Source organism: Dysidea avara, chromosome 8 (genome assembly GCF_963678975.1).
Source record: "Dysidea avara chromosome 8, odDysAvar1.4, whole genome shotgun sequence".
NCBI lineage: Eukaryota > Metazoa > Porifera > Demospongiae > Dictyoceratida > Dysideidae > Dysidea > Dysidea avara.
In genome coordinates, this window is record NC_089279.1 from 19,527,500 (window position 1) to 19,550,192 (window position 22,693).

The window sequence follows — 22,693 nt, forward strand, 5'->3', positions numbered from 1 at the left end:
AGTTTACTACAACTATAGGGATCTACAGAACGCTCAGGTTGGCTGCTTCTGCCAAAAAGTGTTTTTGCTGCACCAGGAGCTTATAAGCGCGGAAGGTGGCTGCACAAGTGGCATGTGGGTGTGGAAAAACATACACAGGAAAACCACTAGGCGCGCGCCCAAAATGACTTTTGTCGGCTGTGGGCGCGCGCCTGTTAACAAAGCTAGGCAACCTCAGTATGGAAATGAGGAAGTGGGTTGGTCAAATGATTTGCACATTCCGTTGGTTGCAGGTAGTCTCGCAGTCAGTACTCTGGTAGCTAAGTCTGTGGAACGAAGATAACAAGATGCATGGGCATTGTGCCAACTGCTTCTCCCGGAATTGTAAGACTCCAGGATGTCCTCTGGTGGACTGTGAACATGGGTGTGGAGCCGTGACACATCTGTGTAAGATGGAGGAACACGAGAATTTGTGCATAAACAAACTTGTTCCTTGTATCAACGCGATTTACGGCTGCGAAGCGTTATTACCACGACGCAAATTGAGTGTTCATTTAAAGCACTGCCCTGCCAGTCTTGTCGTTTGCAAATTCGCTTGGGAACGAGTTGATAGGAATATTACAAGCGATGACCATCGCGTTTATGAGAGCAGCGAGAAAATATTGGGTGGAAATCGAGGTGAAAAGTTTGAAGAAGATTTCTTTCACAGTGACATGGAACGGATAAAAGAAAGTCTAGGAGCTGAAGAAATGAGCAAGGGATTGATAAATGCACGTCCAGGTTTCTATGTTAACCGAAATAACGATCTCAGAAAGATGTATGGAATAGGCGGAAGCTTTTGTTTTACTTGGAAACCGACAAAAGATGTACCAGCTAGAGTGGTATCAGTTTCTTCATCAATGTGTACCTGTTACATAACAGTAGAGCCAAGTCAACAGTTACACATTCTGTTACGATGTGGTGAGACTGTGAGACGTGATGAATTTGAAAATCACTACAGGACTCAACATGATATTATACACAATGGCCTAGATGATTGGCTGGTGCATCATTGTCCACTGAATGAGTATGGTTGTAATTTCAATATTTCCCGACTGTTACCAACTCCAGAAGGGCTTAAACTGATGTATAGCAAACACATGCAGAAGTTTGCCATTACAGAAAAAGTTTCAAACTCAGAAAATGCAAGGCAACAACAACAAAGAGAACTAGCAGCTTATGGTTATAGTGATATACCTGTTGATCCAATTAGCCAGTTACCCACTGAGGTCTTGCATATAATAATCAGATACCTTGACTCCAGTAGTCTCTTCTGTTTATCAATGACTAGTCGATTCTTGAGAGATGCTTGTTATGATGCAGTTAAGGGTAACATGGTCCAGTTGGTATGGCAACACAAGGACAGCAAATGGAAGGATTCTCGGGTAATGTATACAATACTGAAATATACATATACGACATAATAAAGTCTGTAAAAGGCTCTTTATATTCCAATTCTAAAACAAGCCTTGATCTTTGACTGCTTCTAAAAGTGACACTTGATACTTGAATATATTTTCATGTATCACGTCATACTAGCTATCCAGTAAAATAACAGGGATCATCAGTTTGTTTTCTTTTAAGCCAACACAGCTGAAACCGGGCCATTGTTCTTCCATAGGATGGGATTCCATGCAAGAAGCCATAAAATTGTGTTAAAGAGTTGAATTACTTTAAGGTGAGGCCAGGCAAACTTGATTACCCTCAAAAATTTAGATTTCTGTGTGGGCGAGAGGTCATTTTTCATTATTCATAATTAAAATACTCCAAATCAAGCTGCCTGTTACTATAAAGGTTAGCTAAAGCCATTTAAGAACTAGTACTTTCATTTTATCACTGTTTCTGAAGTGCAAGTGACATTTAATTTGCTATGCTTTATAACGATAACCAGCCTTCTTAGCATCAAAATATATGTGCACGTGATTGATAAATTAGAGGTGGTGGGATAAAAAGGGATGCGGGCAGGGATGAGAAACAATTAATCAGGTTTGCCTGACCTAATGTGTAGCACCCAACCTTATACCATCCTTTAAGTAGAGGATATGAACAGGCTAGGGTTAGTACACAGTTGAAGTACAATTGAACCCACTAACGAAAAGTCGCACACTACTGTAATTTGCTTTATTTTCATGTTTTCATGATAAAATTGTAAAAATATTTTCGTATGATTTACATGACCATTAGAGTATTGCTGTGTAAGAAATTTTCATATAATTTTTGCATATGAAAACTGTTTTACAATGACAAAAGGCTAATTATGGTATCAGCACGATACCAGTAATATTAAAGTAGAATATATTAGTTATACCATGGGCACTTGTGCTTTGCCTGTATATACGCACTCGCCCTCAGGCTTGTGCGTATATATCAGACAAAGCACTCTTGTCCATGGTATAACTATTACATATATGTATATATATATATATATATGAACTATTGTGCAGATTACATGGTAGAATTGTCCCTATCGTGTAAGCTGAATATCTTCATTATTCACTTTAGTATAATATATTATGGTTTGCACTGTAATTTTGTATGCCAGTGCACACCTGTATCCACAAACACTAAACATATGACACAGAAGTTTAAACAAACATAAAATTTCTCACAATATAATTTTCACCTACTCTAATACAATATACATATAGTTTGAACACTGGAATGGATCATTATAATTTTTAGTTAACAAAATAAAAAAACTTGCATGGAAACAAAGATGCACAAAAAAGGTACAGTAAACAAAAAAAAAGTTGTGGCATAGGTGGGGATTGAACCTAAATAACTTGAGGTTAGTGGACAACTGCCAATGTTGTTTGTAGTGATTGACAGGAATGTAGCTCAACTTTGCCCTACACCAGTTCATTGAACATGCCAGGTGCGATTCTAGGGGGGGGGGGGGATTCACCGGTTTCTGGAAACCAATAAACTTCTAAAATGATAAACCACAGTCGTATAGCAACATAAGAAGCTATGAAGACTAGCCCCCCCCCTCCCTGCACACACACACACACACACACACACATACACACACACACACACACACACACACACAAAAACACACATTTGTTTTGGAGAGGGCTTACTTCCACATTTGTAGCAGTCAGTTACTCTAACTAGCTATTTAAAAAATTAAAAATTTCAAAAGGAAGTAGGGGTTGATAAAATACACATACTACAAAAAGTAAGGAAACAAGCTCAAAATGTTACAGCTGAAATGAGAAATGATCCAGTAGTAAAAAGTAAGGAAACAAGATTAGATGACTACTTGCTAAAACGAGACACACTTTAATGCCTACTTTTGGCTAGCATCTTGAAATGAGACCATCAAATTAGCCAAAAGTAGGGATTAAAGTATGTCTCATTTTAGCAAGTAGTCATCTAATCTTGTTTCCTTACTTTTTACTGCTGGATCATTTCTCATTTCAGCTGTAACATTTTGAGCTTGTTTCCTTACTTTTTGTAGCATGTGTATTATATCAACCCTTACTTCCTTTTGAAATTTAAATAGTTTGTTTACTTTTTTGTCTAGCTAGCTAGCTACATTATACTCTTTATGTTCTCCACATAGTTATAAATATCACCAAGAGTTCATAATATAAAGAGGGAAGGTTCCCTCTCTATATTATGAACTCTTGATATCACTTGAAGCAGCTATCTTTTACCTTCGTATGCAATAAGTGCCTCTGAAAATAATTATTGTTTTGTCTTCAGTTTAAAGCTATTACAGCAACTGTTTAAGGCTTCAGCTACATTTCTAATGGCCTAAATGTTGATGATTTTACAGTAAAACATCACTGGAGAGTCCACCATTATAAAAGTGTAACCCTCGTATTTAGAAGTCTGGATCCCGAGGTGGATCCACCCCTCAAAGACATTATTAGCTAGCTACCTCACAAAAAAAGCTGAACTGGTAATTAAGACTATATAAAACGACTACCCAGCGTTAATAAATGCTAGAGACAACTCCTTGGGTACTACACCCGTTCACCCTCATCTTACGCACATGTATTCACACTTCGTTAAAACCATGTGCTAGGGTTGTGGCGTGCGTGCGAAACTATTAAGCTCCACAACTATTAATTATCCTTCGAGAAGAACACATAAGTGGATGAGTGATAAAAGTAAACAGCATAGTGAAACATAATCGGAGCAACAGATTCATGAATCCGCCGTCATTACTTTGACTGTCTGAAATTTCTGGAGCCGTACACCTAGCGCTACCGGGTCTTACAGCAGCAAACAGGCAGACGAAATGTAGGTGAATTTCGAAATTTTTAAAACTCACTGTACATTGAAATATTCAACTTTTCGCTTCGTTTACTCAAGGTACGGCATCATTAAACAGTACTAATGTATTCCAGGTGGTTTTTTCGGGTAAAACTTATTGAAAGACCATTTTTTAAGGTGCGAAAATCCACGAAACCATTTGATTTCTTACCAACCCTTACTCAGAGTTGGGGTCGTTACTTCAAAAAAGTAATCAGTTACTAGTTACTAGTTACTTTCATCTCATGTAACTCAGTTACATTTACAGTTACTTTTTACCAAGTAACTAGTAGTTACGTTACTAGTTACTTCTTACTAGCAATATCATTTCAAGACAGTAGACATAAAGTGAATTAAGTGATAATAAATTTGCAATGTAATCATGTGAGACAATAATACAATTAAATTACATATGTACAAGCACTGTCCACATAAAACTAAATATGTAAAAAGTCCTTGTTGTATCTCATGAGAAGTAATTTTTCAAATCTGTCATCAATCAATCGGTTCCGTTTTGGTGTTAACACTAATCCACCTAGACTGAATAGTCGTTCAACTGGGGCACTGGAAGGTAATGCCGTATTGTACAAAAGGAAAAGCCTTTTTACTACAGGATATCTGTGGAGACTCTCAATAGTCTTTGCATTATTTAAATAATCATTTGCTTCAATTTCCACATTGCTCTGTGACTCTGATTCCTCATCTGATTTAAAGTCATAGAAATCATCTTTATTCTTTTTAGTTGGCTGATCCTGTGATTTTTGCACAGCCACAACTTCATCTGTAGCATGTGATCGCATTTCTTGGATGAGCATTTGCTTATACAGATCCTTTCTGCTTTGTGATTCCACCCACTTGAGCTTAAACTTTGGCAAAGTTATGGCTGCTATGATGGCATTATCATTTTGGAAAACCTTCTGGAAACGATCTCTGATGGCATCTTCTACTGCACCAGCAAGCCCAATGGTCATTGATGAAAGATCAGGTCGAAGAGCCACCACTTTCTTGATAATAGCTTCTAAGGTTGGCAATATAGTACCAAAAAAACAGTTGTCTTCTCCTTGCAAAATGTCTAAACCTCTTGAAAGAGGCTTTAAAACAACACAATACTCCTTCAGAAACTTAAACTCTCGCTCACTGAAACAACGCAACTTCAATTTCGTACAGAGCTCATTTAATTCTACTAAAGAATTCTCTGTTACTCTAACTATTGCATCATAATAAGAGTTCCACCTTGTGGCAGTGGGCACAATCAGCTTTCTCTTAGTTACTTCTTGTACAGTATCTGAAGCTACTGTGGATCTACTTGCCTTATTCCATAAGGCAGAACTCTTAGCAAATGAGTTGCGGTACACAGTCTTCGATGTAGTGGAAGATGAAAGGAATTTGTCAACATCTTTACTGGCAACCAGATTAAGTGTGTGTGCAGCACACCTATAGTGTGGTGGTAAGTCATACTGCACTTGAGTTAAATCATCATCAATGTTAGTTTCTTCTGGGTCCACTGATAGCAGTTCATCAACGTTTTCAAAGGCCACATCCTCTCCTTCTTCCTCGACGTCTTCACGTTCTTCAGTAGTACAATTAGCAGAATCTGAGAACACTGTAAAAGCTTTAACAAAGTTGGATCCATTATCTGTGATCGTAGCACAAACTTTTCCAGCTAAGCTATAGCTTGTATGGATTTGTTCTATTTTGCATGCCAGAACATCATAGGTGTGTCTTCCTGTCATCCTTGTACATGCTATGGCTGCTTTATGCCGTTTTAACATCTGTGGATCTATCCAGTGGACAGTCATCCCTAAATAGCTCCTGTGATGAGCTGTCCACACATCAACAGTAGTGCAAACAACATCAAGTTTTTCCAATATCTGCTTAATCTTACTGAGCATCAAGTCGTAAACTTTGTCAAGATGTAGGGTGAAAGATTTTCTGTCTGGAATTTGGGTGGAGCAAATGTTATTGATTAATTTACGAAAACTTGGTGACTCTACAGTTGACAAAGGCTGCATATCCTCTATTATATACTCAGAGAGCAAACTTCGCATTTTCTGTGCAGGGATGGAGTTTCTGGCTAATACATCTGGCAATGTGCACTGCCTCTTTGGTTCACTATCATCAGTATCACTTCTTTGCCGCCTCTTTTCAGTTTCAGGTTTGTCTACTTCTTTTGCAACCAATTTAACATTCTTATGTATAGCAGTCAAGTGTTTCTTGAAATTAGAAGTTGTGTTTCTAGCAGAAGAAAGTGTCTTGCCACCACCACATAAGATACAACGCACCCTTAAATTCTTTGAATCTTCGCTAACAACGTGAAAATAGTGCTTGTACATCCATCCATGAAATGTAGCAACTCTTGGTCCAGCCTTCGCTACTTCAGTGGAACTAGCACTATCAAAATCTCGTACTAACTGTGTAGAATTATCTTCCACCATCATCCCAGGGTTGCTAGAGTCACTATTAGAGTCACTATTATTCTCCATCGCTGAGTCACGCCTGATTGAAGCTGAATCACGCCTGATTGAGCTGAGTCATGAACGAGCTGAGTCAGCAACTGTATGCCACGAGTTGGATCACGAGACAATAAGATGTGCATTAATAAGAATCGGGTTTAAAAGCTGATCGCTCAACAAAATTTGTGTAAGTTACTGAATGGCTATACTGTATTGTAACGCGCTACAGTAATGCATTATTAGTGTAACGCAAATACTGATTAACGCATCGATACCATAACGGAGTAACTCACTAACGAAGTAACCTAGTTACTATTGTAACGTAGTTTCTTTCCAGACATTAGTAATCAGTTACTAGTTACTAGTTACAAAGGATGTAACGCGTTATATTACTTCGCTACTTCAAAAGTAATATATTACGTAACGCGTTACAATTGTAACGCGTTAGCCCCAACTCTGCCCCTACTATACAGTACTATTGTACTGTATGATAAAGCAGTTGTGTAGTCAAATAAACCATAATCGATATTATAAAAATGTTTGACAGAATTGTTATGAAATTTAATCTCAAAAGACTAATTTCTTGTGGTATGCCCCTCAGACCCTCTAGAAAGGGCATGCTCCACAGGGTTTTACAGATTGGACAAGTTAACCAGTCGGTATCCCTCTTAGTCTCTCACTTTAAGTTTTGTTGCTACACCCTTGATTAAAACTTTCAACAAAGCTTTATTACTGAAAAATAGTTTACTAGTAACCTTTAGTTAAATGCCGCTAAATATTGTCCTAGCTGTTATGGCTTTTGCAACTGCTCGATAAAGCATTATATAGACTCAGAATAGTAAGATTCAACAGTGAAAACCATTTGTTTGTTTGAGTGATTTTATTCATATAGTTAGCTAACAATACAACTCCTTAGAATGAACCCCGCCCCTGATAACTTTCTAGCTAACTTAGAGTTGGGAACCAGTCAGTAAATTTTCTAGAACTGCTCCTGCAAGAACAAACAGTGGCAGGCATTAATAAAATTTGAGTTGCCAGATTGTGGACATTTACTTTCACCCAAATCCCGCCTCAATACATGCTTACAAGTTGAGCTCTAAAATGTGTGCCCACAATGGTATTTTTAGAAAGAAAAATTGTGCCAGTACCTGGATTGGAACTCTAGTTGAGCATTCTACCATTTGAGCTAGTCAGACCCTTTTCCATGCAGGATGTTATTGCTTTCAGTATAACCATGTGTTTATACTGCAGATTGCTCTGGATGGGATTGCTTCAGTGTGATCCAGATCAATTTTTGAGCCCCGTTTATGCTATGAAGGTCTATCCCGCTCCAATCTGTAAAACACTTAAACCCACAAGTATAATTTACAATGATGTAAATGGAGCTGAAAGGTTTTGTGCTTTCTATTTCGCCAGGATAGTAGGCATGATAAAGTCTTATTATGATTAAAATACCTGGTAAAGGCAGAGCCTGTATACCAGAAGGCCTTATAAAGGCCTAAGATGTTTATATTAATTGCACTAAGTATGTTTGAAAAGTAGGAGAAAGAAGAAAAAATCCATGACTGGACCTGGGCAGCCTCGCCTTAAGTGTTGGCCTCGGTGTTGGCGACTACTCTCAACTCTGTGTAGTTAGTTAACTATTGATTCGTGCACATACATGTTTGCTTTGAGCCCTTTTGTTGTTCTTGAGGATGTCTTTCCATATTGTCGCCTAAATACTTGGCTGTTGCTTCATTTCATCATTACAGTCGCCATTTTAGCTATAACTGTCCGTATCTTTATTCTGTTTATTAGAGTTAAATCGAACTGCAAGGTCACAACTGTTTACAAGCATATGTGAGTCACATTGAATCAAACTGGACCACCTCAGGTAGGTAACCCCATTTGAATTTGCATTGATCGATTTGGAATATGTTTACACTGAAGCATTAATCGCTCCGGATTGAATTATACCACAATAGCTCAAATTCTGCATCTAGTGTAAACGGGCTGTAAGCACCAGCATGGAAGGGTCTGGGGGATCTGGACCAAAACTCGTAACAGAAAGGAATGTATAAGTTGACTAGTAATCGTGTATTTCGATCATCGATGTGGCTTACCCCCACAGTTTGAAAATGTCATGACAAAATTACTGTGCTTACATGCTGCAATCTGAATCTGATTGGTCTACCTAAACTCCAACTGAGTTCACGGCACGTGGTCCAGATTCCCCAGACCCTTCCACATGTGCACTTATACTGAAAGCGATAATGCCATGCATGGAAAAGGGACTTGCCTGCGAGACTATATTTGAGCTAGCTATTTGTGCTAGCTATTTGTGCTATGGTTTCAAAGGAATGCAGCTCAAGTTTTCTCTACACCGTGGCTGTAGAAAGGTACACAGAAGCTTGCGATAAAAATATTTAAGTAGCTGGATGATAAGTGCTTCATTTTTATACTAACATTGGTACCTGCCCTTCATTCAGGACCATTTCACATTCCACATTTACAAATCAATGCATGGGGAATGTATGCACATGTGGGTTAGTGTTCAGCAGAATAGCATCAAGAGTTCATAATATAAAGTAGTAAGAAATCATAATGTAAAGTAGTAAGAGAGAGTGTCCAACAGGAGTACATTCCAACACATACACTGAGTAAGATAGAATATCAACACCTTGGTTTGTACAAAGGTTTCACCATCTCAACACATATCAACACTTGCCTTCCACCAGTAAATGTGTCAATTGGATCAAAACTTTCAAAAGTCTAATTTTACTCATTGTGTTTATACAGGCTATATTGGCAGTTTGACACTCTTCCTTAATACTGTATATTATAAACTCTTGATAGCAGGTAAGCATTATTATCAAGACATGTGCAGTCTATGTGGTACCTGTCCTATCATGCTAGATCTATAGCATGGTCAACAAAAACCAGTATAAAAAATATTTAAAGCAGTACTATTCATCTTAGCTATCCTGCAAGCAAAGGTTTGATTAATACAGAGGTGCACACTTCCTGGCTAATCTATAATTTAGGGAATCAATAGAATTGAAGTTAAGGAGAAAAGAAGCACATTTGATAGGTATAGGGCAGGCTTGGGTAAACTAATTGGGTGCATGTTTGTTTGTGCAATTGTCCCACATGTTCTATTAGAGTAAGTGTTTATTTTCCAACAGTCCAAAAGTATGTGAAGAAAAGATGGCACTAAGTAGAAAAGGTAGTCATAAGGCAGGAATTCTTAGATGATAAACACTTTGTTTGACATAGCAATTAACTGCTTCTACACATGTGTTGGTTAACAAGATAACTGTCTGAAGTCAAAGGAAGGTAGACAGACAGACAGCTTTTCAACTTTGGTAGATTGTACCATGTGCAACCATCTATTACTTCGATTACTCTATGTAGTAAATATTAGTATCTCTGGAACAAGCATTGACCAATAACTAACCAGCCAGCTGCAGCCTGTATTTTGACAAAAGATAAGGTATTGGCTGGCTAGGGAGACTAAATGTAGTGGTACATGTAGTCTCGTGCTGCCTCTCCTGGGCAGCACAAGAGTAGGAAACATGGGTCCCTGTCTTCCAGAAGTTTTCAATTAACTTAGTAGTACAGAATTATTACCTGTTTTTAGTTGTTGCGCTTCTTCTTGTAGATGCACAATAGTAAGTATGTCATGTGTAAATATCACAGCTACACACCAGAATAATTCAAATATCTTTAGCACTATCTGAATAATTCATTTCCATAGATCTATTATAACTAGATAATAGTTTCTTTAAAAATTCCTACATACACCTTTGGTCTAGTCAGTAGGTAATTTTGTTACAAACTCAAGGAAGGCATTTCAAAAAAATTGGGTGTGTTTGACTGTTTAGATCTAGGGTTACACTGCAAAACTGGCATGTATATTAGAACTTTTATTAATAACAATAATGGCAAACCTTTTTACCCCCTACTACGTATAGTATAATACCTATATTACATTATATGTTTTAGGCATGGAGCTACTCTAGACATGTTAAGCTACCTTTCAACTGGCAGTTCACCAACAATGACAGTGCAATGAACAAACATTTACAACACTGTCCTTATTATACTAGAGCACAACATTATGGAATCCAACCTTGGGAAGGATCTCCTCTGGTGGACTGTAAACATGGATGTGGAGCTGTGACACAACGTTCTGATATAGAAGAACACGAGAAAGTGTGCTGGAATAAAATTGTCCCTTGTATCAATGTGATTTATGGCTGTGAAGTGTCACTGCCACGACACAAAATGAATGTTCATTTGGAGCACTGCTCTGCCAGTGTTGTCTTATGCAAATATTCTTGGGAGAGAGTTGATAAGAATATCACCAGTGAGATCACAAGTGACAACCACCCTGCTGATGAGAATGGCAAGAACAGAGGTGAGAATTTTGTGGAAGATTTCTTTAACAGCGACATGGAACAAATAATGGATAGTTTGGGAGCTGAAGAAAGGAAAAAGTCACTGAGTTTAATGGTACAACCTTACTCACGTCCAGAATGTTTTTATGTCACTGACCCAGACAAACTCAGTCATAAGCTCAGAACTCGACTCAACAACATTTATGGCAAAAATGTAGTAGAATGTAAAGTAGTATCATCATCTTCATCAATGTGTGGTTTCTACATAACAGTGGGTAGAAGTCGACAACAGTTACGCATAGTATTAAAATGTAATGAGACTGTGAGACGTGATCAATTTGAAAATCACTACAAGACCCAGCATAGTATTATACACTGTGAGCTGGGTAGTTGGCTGGTACATCATTGTCCATTATATGAGTATGGCTGTAATTTCAGTATTTCCCGACTGTTACCAACTCCAGAAGGGGCTAAACTGACATATAGCAAACACTCACAGAAATTTGCCATTGCAGAAAAAGAGCATTTGGTTATAGACTCAGAAAACTCTGAAGAAGTTCATGCAGCTAGGCTAAAACAACAAAGAAAACCAACAGCTTATGGTTATAGTGATATACCTGCTGACCCAATTAGCCAGTTACCAACTAAAGCCTTACACATCATAATCAACTACCTTGACTCCAGTAGTCTCTTCTGTTTATCAATGACCAGTCGATTCTTGAGAGATAATTGTTACAAGCCAGTTAAAGGTAACATGGTTGAGTTAATATGGCAGCACAAAGACAATAAATGGAGAGATTCACAGGTAGTGCACAATGTGTTGTATACGAGACAATAAAGTACTGTAGTACTACATAGTACCAGTTTATGGTTCATTCCCGTAAACAATTTGCCTGGTAGACATAGCAAATTTGTTGTCAAAACTCGATCACACAATTGTCACACACTGTTGGTTTTTGTGCTGCATCTTCATGGCCTTTAACTCGATTTCTTCCAAATCACAGAAGATTGGTATAATTATCCACCTACTGATTTTCAGCTTCTTCCCATTAGTGGTTTACCCTGTAGGCATGACAACATATTGATGTTATTCAGTTTTGTGAATAATGGTTAATATTGCTGCAACTGTTTATCGTATTTAATTAAACAAAAATTAGTGGCAAGATTTGCCTTTATGTGTACCAATTAAATTTTAAGGCAATTAGATAACATGTTTGCATTGTAAGTTAAAGAGTGCAAAAAAGACAAAGAAAAAAAGAAAAATAATTAGCCAATTTTTGATCATATCTCAGGAATACTTGAACAATTTTGGTATGTGGATTACTGAAGGAATTTCCATAGAAAAGATTGTCTCAATTTGTATAGACAACAAGGAACTAGGTATGTATGAAAATTGCTTCCTTTCAATAACACTGCTGAGATGTGCCAGTTTCTTAGACTGCATGGCACACTGCCATGTGTCTTGATCAGTCAAAGAAGCTGGCAAGTCACTTCCTTATTGTCTCTTTCTGTCTTCAAAATGTGCATCACTTATAATTGCTCTACTTATTGACATTGCATATTTTACATTGTTTAGGCATGGAGCTACTCTAGACATGTTAAGCTGCCTTTCAACTGGCAGTTCACCAACAGTGATAGTGCAATGAACAAACACTTACAACACTGTCCTTATTATACTAGAGCACAACATTATGGCATCCAACCTTGGGAAGGATCTCCTCTGGTGGACTGTAAACATGGTTGTGGAGCTGTGACACAACATTCTGATATAGAGGATCACAAGAAAGTGTGCTTGAATAAAATTGTCCCTTGTATCAATGCGATTTATGGCTGTGAAGTGTCACTGCCACGACACAAAATGAATGTTCATTTGGAACACTGCTCTGCCAGTGTTGTCTTATGCAAATATTCTTGGGAGAGAGTTGATAGGAATATCACCAGTGAGATCACAAGTGATAACTACCATGCTGATGAGAATGGCAAGAACAGAGATGAAAATTATGTGCAAGATTTCTTTCACAGCGACATGGAACAAATAATGGATAGTGTGGGAGCTGAAGAAAGGAGCAAGTCACTGAACTTAATGGTACAACCACACTCACGTCCAGAATGTTTTTATGTCACTGACCCAGACAAACTCAGTCATAAGCTCAGAACTCAGCTCAACAACATTTATGGCAAAAATGTAGTAGAATCTAAGGTAGTATCATCATCTTCGTCAATGTGTTGCTTCTACATAACAGTGGGCAGAAGTCGACAACAGTTACACATAGTATTAAAATGTAATGAGACTGTGAGACGTGATCAATTTGAAAACCACTACAAGACCCAGCATGATATTGTGCACTGTGAACTGGGTGGTTGGCTGGTGCATCATTGTCCATTATATGAGTATGGCTGTAATTTCAGTATTTCCCGACTGTTACCAACTCCTGAAGTTTCTAAACTGACATATAGCAAATACTCACAGAAATTTGCCATTGCAGAAAAAGAATTTTTTGTTGAGAAAGTAGTAAGCTTAGAAACAGTTCAAGGTTGGTATGCAGCAAGGCTACAACAACAAAGAGAACTAGCAGCTTATGGTTACGGTGATATACCTGTTGATCCAGTTAGCCAGTTACCCACTGAGGTCTTACATATAATAATCAACTACCTTGACTCCAGTGGTCTCTTCTGTTTATCTATGACCAGTCGATTCTTGAGAGATGCTTGTCATAATGCAGTTAAATGTAATATGGTCCAGTTAGTATGGCAACACAAGGACAATGAATGGAGGGATTCACAGGTAACAATGCATGCCCTGGCATAGCATTATAGTGTTTGTAAAAATGGCGACACTCTGTATATACAGTTCTCAAATCCTTGTCCTTGTTAAGATGTTTACTTATTCAAAAATAGTCATTAGAATTTTGTAACTTAAAAAAAAATTAATGGATAAGTTTACTGGACCAAGGAACACAGTTTATGTTTGTATACACTTTATGCAATCAAGAACAAAACCGATTTCCAACAAAGTCAGTTGTGTAAATGTTGGTTCTCCATATACAGCATGTTATCTTCAAACATAGTGGTTACTAGGCTGGCAACTCTCTTTAATATATCGAAGGATAATTCATGCTAGTGTATATATAATTAAGTAGAGATCCAAGCGATATAAAGTAGTGAAACAGTATTACAGCACAGCTCGGTGAGAGAAATCCCTATATTGGCATACTGTTTTGTTCAATGCCAAAGTAGCCATTTTCCCACTGAGATATGCTGTAATACCACCATTCATCTCTTGTTTAGCTACTTTTTATCACTTGGATTGCTAGTTTGTTTAGTATTTTTTTTGTTATAGCCTAAGGGCAAATTATAGCTACATAGACCCACATATGCATGGTCTAATCAGTGGCAGATACAGGGGGGAAGGAGGGCAGACTTGGGGTCAAATACAAGAGTATTTTTAATTGCAAATTTAGAGTATTTGTAATTGTATTTGTAGTTTAGAAACTAGGTGTATTTGTATTTGTAATTAAATACTTTCCTAATATATTTTAATACAAGTACTTAAAATACTTTTATCAAAATAGGATCATAAAATGAACTGAATCTTTGATCATAAGTGATGTCATTTGATATCAGGAGTCAGAGCCCCCAACCCCAAGAAAATAACATTTTCAACGATTAGATAGATGAGACAGTAACTTCTATTACTATTATTGCTTCCAATGACATCACTTCAGTTCAATGGTCTAAGAATATAATTACTATCACCATACTTACCACAAGAGAACGATCCACTTATGTATTGGAAACCCTGTTGGCTAAACTAGCAACCCAATTGTGTATGTACCAGCTTTGCGTGCACCCACTTTTCAGTATTGCACAGAAAATATTTTAATCTGAGAGATGCAGACTAACGGATAAAAGATTGATGTTTATTAGATGCAATCAATGGTGCACAATTTACCTATGTACCTGTACATACATAGAGCTAGCATGTTGCCTTACAGGTTGATAACAGTAGTTATAGTAGCAATGATATTATGTGTATTTATTAGACTGAAGATAACACGTGTACAGTGTAGATAGACGATTAAGTGGTTGACACTAAGTATTTGAAATTGTAATTAAATACTTTAGAAAATATTTGTATTTGTACTTATAGATACTGTCCTGACAAAAGTATTCGCAATCGCATTTGTATTTGGAAAATTTCTAGTATTTGTAATTAAATACTATGCACTGTATGTATTTGACCCCAAGTCTGCAAGGGGGTTGCAATGGTTTCAGCTGAAATTCCCTCTGAAAATAGCACACGCCCCTAATTTATTTACGATTCATGTGGGTGATGATTCACGATCGTGTGAGTGATAACATTGTACATAGTGAATTATATTAGGACTTTTTCTACTGGCCAAACGTCATACTTTTGCCTTTGAAATCAGCATTACGTCGTTCAACAGCAGGTAGTAACCTTTTTTTGGCCTTCGACATAAAGCTAGGCTGAAGTTGCAATTCCAGAGTGAAACTCCCCTTTCAAAAAGTCTGGATCCGTCCTGACAGTTATTGAAAACTTCCTCAACGTGAAACCTGTAGTAGTGCGTAGTGATTATGTAATAGTTCACGTGTGTATGTGACATTCTTGTCTCATGACATCAAAATGTGCTATGAAGAAGATGATGACCTACCTGATTGAAGATAAAAGAAAGACATGTGCAGGGGACACACTTGTTGGAACCCCCCCCCCCCCCCCCCCAAAAAAAAACAAAAAACAAGCCACTGGTGAGTTTATTATTGTGGCATAAAATGGTGACCACACACTGGTCTCAAGCCTTGTATCTGTGGTCAGGCAGGAAGACAGAGTGGTAGAGCAAAATTTGATTTTGTTTAAAAAAATTCTATATCTGGTGCTGCCTGTGTTTTCTGTATTTGGTGTTAGATTTTCATCTCACAAAATGTCTCTAGGATGATTTTAAGGGAAACACTTTGGTTGGCACCCGTCACTTTAGGGGCAATCCCAGTAATATTGTAGTGTTTGATATAATCATTTAAATGATTAAATAAGGAGCTTCCTGTACTGCTGAATCCTGCAGTACTTAATGCCAGTTATTGATTTGAAGCTCAAAATTTTGCTTTTTAGCTGTCATTTGTTTGATAGATTTTTGACCATGAAATTGGTTTTCATATATAAGTCTTTCATTTTCTGGTCAATTTACAATAATATAACATATAGGTAGGTGTTTTGGTGGAAGTTTTATATTTTGTGGGATCTCTACTGTATATACTGTACAGTATATACTACCATACTGTATAATTATGCTCTGTATTTTAAATTAGACATGGAGCTACTCTAGACATGCTGAGATACCTTTCAACTGGCAGTTCACCAACAATGATAGTGCAATGAACAAACACATACAACACTGTCCTTATTATACTAGACCACAACATGATGGCATCCAACCTTTCAAATGGCTTGGAAAAATGTAAACTGCAACAGTTTTTTGTGTAATGTGTTTAACAATTACTGTAGTAGGTTGAAATCAATTGTAGTATTGGCATGTAGTATTGGCAAACAATATCTTGGTGCATCAGGTGTGTTTATAACTGATTATATGGAGTGTCATGATCATCAGCATGGTTACAAAAAAAATTAGAAATGATAAGTTTTAAATAAATATTACAGACAGAAATACTACTATAAAAATACTTTTTCAAAGACATGCATCTATCTTCTTAAAATACTATAATGTACTGCTCCAATAGCTGCATGACTATATGCCATCTGTTTTTTTTTTAAAGTAAACAGTACACATGACATGGTTGATTTAAGTTCAAATATACTAAGGGACCATCCATAATTTTCAGTCTTTATGCAAGCGTACAAAGAGTACTCTTTTTTCTAACCCCCTCCCTCCTTCACAAAGCATATTGTATAAATGTTGATACTATGTACAGTATATACATGATGATTATTCATCATTTTATAAGCGTACATGTGATTTAACCCCCTCCCCCCTAGCGTACTCTTGTGTAAAGGCTGAAAATAATGGATGACCCCTAAGTTACATTTAAAATGGAATGGGAGCTATCTAATGGTATAGTATAGGATGAATTGTTGATCATGTTAATTGGGTGATGGTACATTGGAATGAATATTGATTTTTATTTTGCAATGAACAATCACAGTAAGACAATCTGTACCAATCTACTATACCATCCCGTATGACTCTTGTCTTACTATACTGTATATCAAGACACTCAGTAGTTTCATGTGCAAATAGTACCCAGAAACATTGAAAGGAAAAAAGAAAACACCCTTTTCATGCATGGATAGCTCTATGGTCCCTCCTCCAGATTGTACCGTTTTGCATTATAGCTGTCCAGCAAGTGCTACACTCCAATTTTGATTAGGTTATGGGCAGCAAAAGTTTTGAGTTCCCATAAAATTGCAATCTGTCTAATGTCTTGTTTTGCTGGTGTATTTGCTGAAAATTGAAAGTCCAAAGGACTATAGTGTACATAGATATTGCAGAGGCACAGAGTTGACTTGTGAACACTTTTCTACTCAGAGAGTGAAACACTACTGTGACCATGAGATCATTTTACATTAAAGCTAGATACTTACTATTTAGCACAATCGTATTATACTGTTAACTATAATAATTATGCATGGCTATACTAGATCTTGAATGAGTGTGGCTTTCTTTGAGCACTGTATTAATGTTATGTGAAACTACAGACAGGTTTTGCTCTAAAACTGATCTGGTAAATTAACTTGTTAAGTGGTTGTTTAGTAAAAGTTTGACGATCACCCTATTACATTCGGTAAGTAGCAAGTCATTCTGTAGAGAGTTTCAGCTATCAAGTGGACCATGTAAAGGAGTCAGCTACAACTAAGTCATCCTGTAGAGAGTTCAACTACACTAGAAGTCATCCTGTAGAGAGTTCAACTACACAACAAGACACCCTGTAGAGAGTTCACATACAAATATTCACCATGTAGAGTTCAGCTATGTTACAAGTCACTAGGGAGATCAGTTAAAATCAAGTGACTATGTAGAGAGTAAGCAAATCACCCTGTGGAGAATTTAGCCACAAACAAGTGAGAGTTCACCTCACCCTTTGGTGAGTTCAGCTTCAAACAAGTCACCTGGTAGAAAATTCAGCTACAAAAAGCCACCCTGTAAAGAGTTCAGCTACAAACAAGTCACCCAGCAGTAGAGATTTCATCTACAAACAATTCACAAGCTGTAAAAAGTTTAACTGCAAACAAATCACTCCGTGAGGAGTTCAACTATAAACAAATCATTCTGTAGAGAGTTCAGTTACACCTGTAGAGAGTTCCAACCACAACAAATTACCCTGTGGAGATTGAAGTCCCAAAATAGGCTGGCTTTGGAGTATATAATTACAAAAAGAAGTGATATCTATACCAAAGCAGCCAAGTTGTAAATATAGTCAAAAAAGACAAGTGTGAAATCCAAGGTGGCAGCCAAGAAATGGCTGTGATGGTAGGTTAACAGCAATAATTTTAATTACGACAATTCAGGTGAATTTGGTGCCAAGAAGTTTCCACCTTGGATTTCACATCTTTTTTCACCATGGGAGGCCAAGTCTAAATTGACAATTAAACCTAGCTAGTATTTAAGTACAAGACAATAGCATAATGCAGTATGATAGTACTGTATAGTAGGGACGACGAAGGTGTGGGCATGGCCTGTGATAAATATCACACAAAAACCTGCCTTGATTTCCCATCATGATGACTTTACAGTATTGGTTGGGTAAAATCTAGCCCAAAAGTTTCTTCATGTCAACTTGAAACGTTATTAAATGGTATTTTCTATTGAGCTTAATGCATTCTGGCAAGCATTGTGGAAAAGTGGCTACAGCTCTTTTTTAAACGGAAAAGCTTCAAATTGGAGTAGTACGTAATGTCCAGATACTGTAAAACAATAAAAAGTGAATATCCCTACTGTGCATTTTGATTGTAGAATCTCCATAGCACAGTAGGGATATTCACTTCCTGTTGTTTACAGTATCTGGACTAATATATTACATACTACTCCAATCCAGCTTGTTCCAGTACTTTTTGTTGTGGTGGTACTATACATTGTCCCTAAAATATCTATTTTATAATACACGTATAGAGCTACTCTAGGCACGCTGAGATACCTTTCAACTGGCATTTCACCAACAATGATAGTGTAATGAACAGACACTTACAACAACGTCCTTATTATGCTACAGCACAACACCAAACTTTGGAAGTGTTTACCAGTTGACAAGGAACAGTGTAAACTACAACAAGTTCCAGTGTCAACTGCATGATTTGGCAAGCAGTATATAGTTGATATCAACAGTATAGTGCATGTTGATGATATTTTATTGAGTTTGAAATTAAAATGTATGTTTTTATAAATAATGTTGATATAAAATGAGTTATATCTACAACATATTCTCACTAACAGTACAGATACATGAAAGATACTATAGTCTATAGAAACTTCTCCGACAACCTCCACTCAAAAGTAGACACCAGCCTATTATGATTTTAATTTTGCCTATTATACTATGCTGCAGTGCTCAAAAATTTTTCCTATTATGCTCATAATTATGCTGAAACTTTTTTGCTACAGTTTCCATGTTTTGTTACTTTCTAATGGATAATGATAAACTTTGACTTATGAACAACTGAAATGTACTTGTTGTGCATTAAGAATTTGGCTACATTGTAAACTATAATAACAGTCATGTCAAATAACTACTTAATGCCATATGAGTGGCATTGACTGTTCTGTTATTGTACCTCTTTCTATGGCATGTATTTTTGCTTACAGTATGAAAATTCTTCTTCTTATTATGCTAGCATTATGCTTGATGCTTTCAGGCCCAAAATTATGCCAGCATAATAGGTTAGCTGGTGCCTAGTCAAAAAGCAAGACTATTACCATCTTTCCATGACCTTCATGTATGCAAAATTGATTTTTTTACACCATACATGTTGGACTATGCCTAACATTGGATATGCATGCGACTTACTGCCTTTAATACTGTAGCTATTGCGATGCATTATTGCACTATTGCATTCACTATACAGACTTGTTTTTCATGATCAGTTTTCATCAAAAAACAAATTTATCACTTTAAAAATGTTTTTACTTGTTTATTACAAATGTAAATATATTCTTGGCAAACTGAAATCAAGCATAAACAACATCATCAGATTATTAATTCATCATTTGTAATGTCTCATCCTCAACACTATCATCTCCAAGTAGTGAAGTGGACTGCTCCAATAACTGACTGCAATATGCATATTGCACTATATATTGCTACAGCTGCTCAGATTTTCAAACATGTGTAGAGGTTATCAGCTTGATCTGTTGATGTCCGGCAATGATGTGGGAACTGCATGTGACCAATTTGGTAGCTAGCTACGTATATCTTGCGATCGGTTACAGCACAGTCCCAGCTAGAGTCTGGTACTAACTCCTGCATGGTAAGCATGGTTCATAGTCCATAACTCCGTGAGGAAGTTCAGTGCATTGTAGATGCAAGACTAGATTATAGATTACTAACAGGTCATCATGAATAAAGTATAGTACAATCAGAATATAGTTCTCGGACACAGTAATATAAAATCATACCTTATTTATTTACCATTACTGTACAACTTCACTGAAAAATTTAATGGAGATGGCATTCAGATATAATAAATAAGACATAAAGGCAACATAAACTTAATGATTAGTTTGTTATCCTCCTGCACTCAAAATACCAGTGTAGAAGGGCGGATTTTTATTTTATTTTTTACTAACTAGATAGCTGAATCAGCTAGCTAAAATGGCCCAGAATGTAGTTTTCTTAGACTGCTCTAGCAAGGCACCAACTTTAAAAGGTGCTGGATGGCTGCTCTAAGCCACCAGCGGTGCAAAAAATCCTTGATGAGGTAAGAAAAACGACGGTGCAGGTGGGGATGAGAAACTAAAAATTAAGTTTATGTGGCCTAAGTAGTAAAACAGTGTTTGATTTAAATGCATGAGTCCAAGGAGGCTGAATCTTTAATTACTGCAGGGAGTTTATTCCGGAGTTGCACTGTAGTAGGGAAAGTGATTGTTGATATGAAGATTGTATAGGGACTAAGTTACTTATTTTCTTGTCCCGAGTAGGTGTGGCAAGGAAAGATATAAAAGACTCACGTGCACGTGATGTGTCATGGAGGAGTTGAACGAAGAGAACAAGACGCATGGACATTGTGACAACTGCTTCTCCCGGAACTGTAAATCTCCAAGATGTCCTCTGGTGGACTGTGAACATGGACGTGGGGCCGTGGCACATCAGTGTAAGATCGTGTAAGATGGATGATCACGAGACAGTCTGCATTAGCAAAATCGTACCTTGCATCAATGTGATTTACGGCTGCGAAGAGTTACTGCCACGACACAAGATGAGTGTACCAAGCTCCTCCAGTGTTGTCGTTTGCAAATTTGCTTGGGAACGAGTTGACAGAAATATTACAAGCAAAGGCCACCGCTCCTCGCAACGCGCTGATGAGCTTGCTGATGAGTGTTTTGAGAAACTGATATTAGGTGAAAAGTTTGTAGAAGATTTCTTTCACAGTGACACGGAACGGATAACAAAGCTAAAGAGGATAGCTAAAGAAAATCTGGAAGCTGAAGAAAACAGCAAAAACTCTGTTTAACGAGCAGTTTAATGATATGATCCCGCCCAGGTTTCAATGCCAACCATATTAATGAGCTCAATGGTATAAATAGAGGTTTTAGTCTTTCATTCACTTATATACCAGATGTACTAGCTGGAGTGACATCAGTTTCTTCATCAATATGTATCTTCTATGTAACAGTAGAGCCAAGTGGTTGGCAGTTACACATCCTGTTACGATGTAATGAGAAGAGATGAATTTGAAAATCATTACAGGACTCAGCATAGTATCATACACAATGGCCTAGATGGTTGGCTGGTACACCATTGTCCATTGTATGAGTGTAATTTCAGTATTTCCTGACTGTTGCCAGCTTCAGAAGGGTCCAACGTGATATATAGCAAATACTTGAAAAGGTTTACTATCACTGAAGGAGAACCTTTAATTCCGGAGGTACAAAACTCAGAAGCAGTTGCAGCAAGGCTACAACAACAAAGAGAACTAGCAGCTTATGGTTACAGTGATATACCTGTTGATCCAATTAGCCAGTTACCCACTGAGGTCTTACATATCATAATTAGGTACCTTGACTCCAGTAGTCTCTTCTGTTTAATTATCAATGACCAGTTGATTCTTAAGAGATGTTTGTCACAAATCAGTTAGAGGTAAAATGGTCCAGTTGGTATGGCAACACAAGGACAACAAGTGGAGAGATTCACATGTCAAGTCACAGGTACATACACTACAACATTCAGCAAACATTATGAAATTACATATGTATGTACATATCTAACCTTTAGGGTGCACCCTTTTTTTGACCATTTAGAGGATATGGACTGACTATGTAATAAAGTGTAGTGAAATGTTGTGAGGTCCAGTGTTTACTAAAAGCTGCAACAATATGTTATAATACTTCTAACAAC

At 37.2% G+C, this 22,693-nt stretch overlaps 1 protein-coding gene across 1 annotated transcript; it reads left to right on the forward strand.

Moving 5' to 3' along the window:
• Nucleotides 1–217: 217 nt before the first annotated feature.
• LOC136264004 (F-box only protein 30-like) lies at nt 218–16,737 on the forward strand. Its single transcript, XM_066058674.1, has 4 exons — nt 218–1,403; nt 10,722–11,921; nt 12,693–13,901; nt 16,439–16,737. Exons 1-4 carry the CDS (start codon nt 327–329, stop codon nt 16,589–16,591), a joined length of 3,639 nt encoding a protein of 1,212 aa, XP_065914746.1. The 5' UTR covers nt 218–326; the 3' UTR covers nt 16,592–16,737.
• The last annotated feature ends 5,956 nt before the right edge of the window (nt 16,738–22,693 follow it).

Bases quoted from the DNA above. Each gene is read 5' to 3' on its own strand.
- LOC136264004 (XM_066058674.1), top strand. From the start codon at position 327: ATGCATGGGCATTGTGCCAACTGCTTCTCCCGGAATTGTAAGACTCCA. The intron at 11,922-12,692 runs GTAGTGCACAAT...TACATTGTTTAG, and splicing joins ATAAATGGAGAGATTCACAG to GCATGGAGCTACTCTAGACA. The intron at 13,902-16,438 runs GTAACAATGCAT...ATTTTAAATTAG, and splicing joins ATGAATGGAGGGATTCACAG to ACATGGAGCTACTCTAGACA.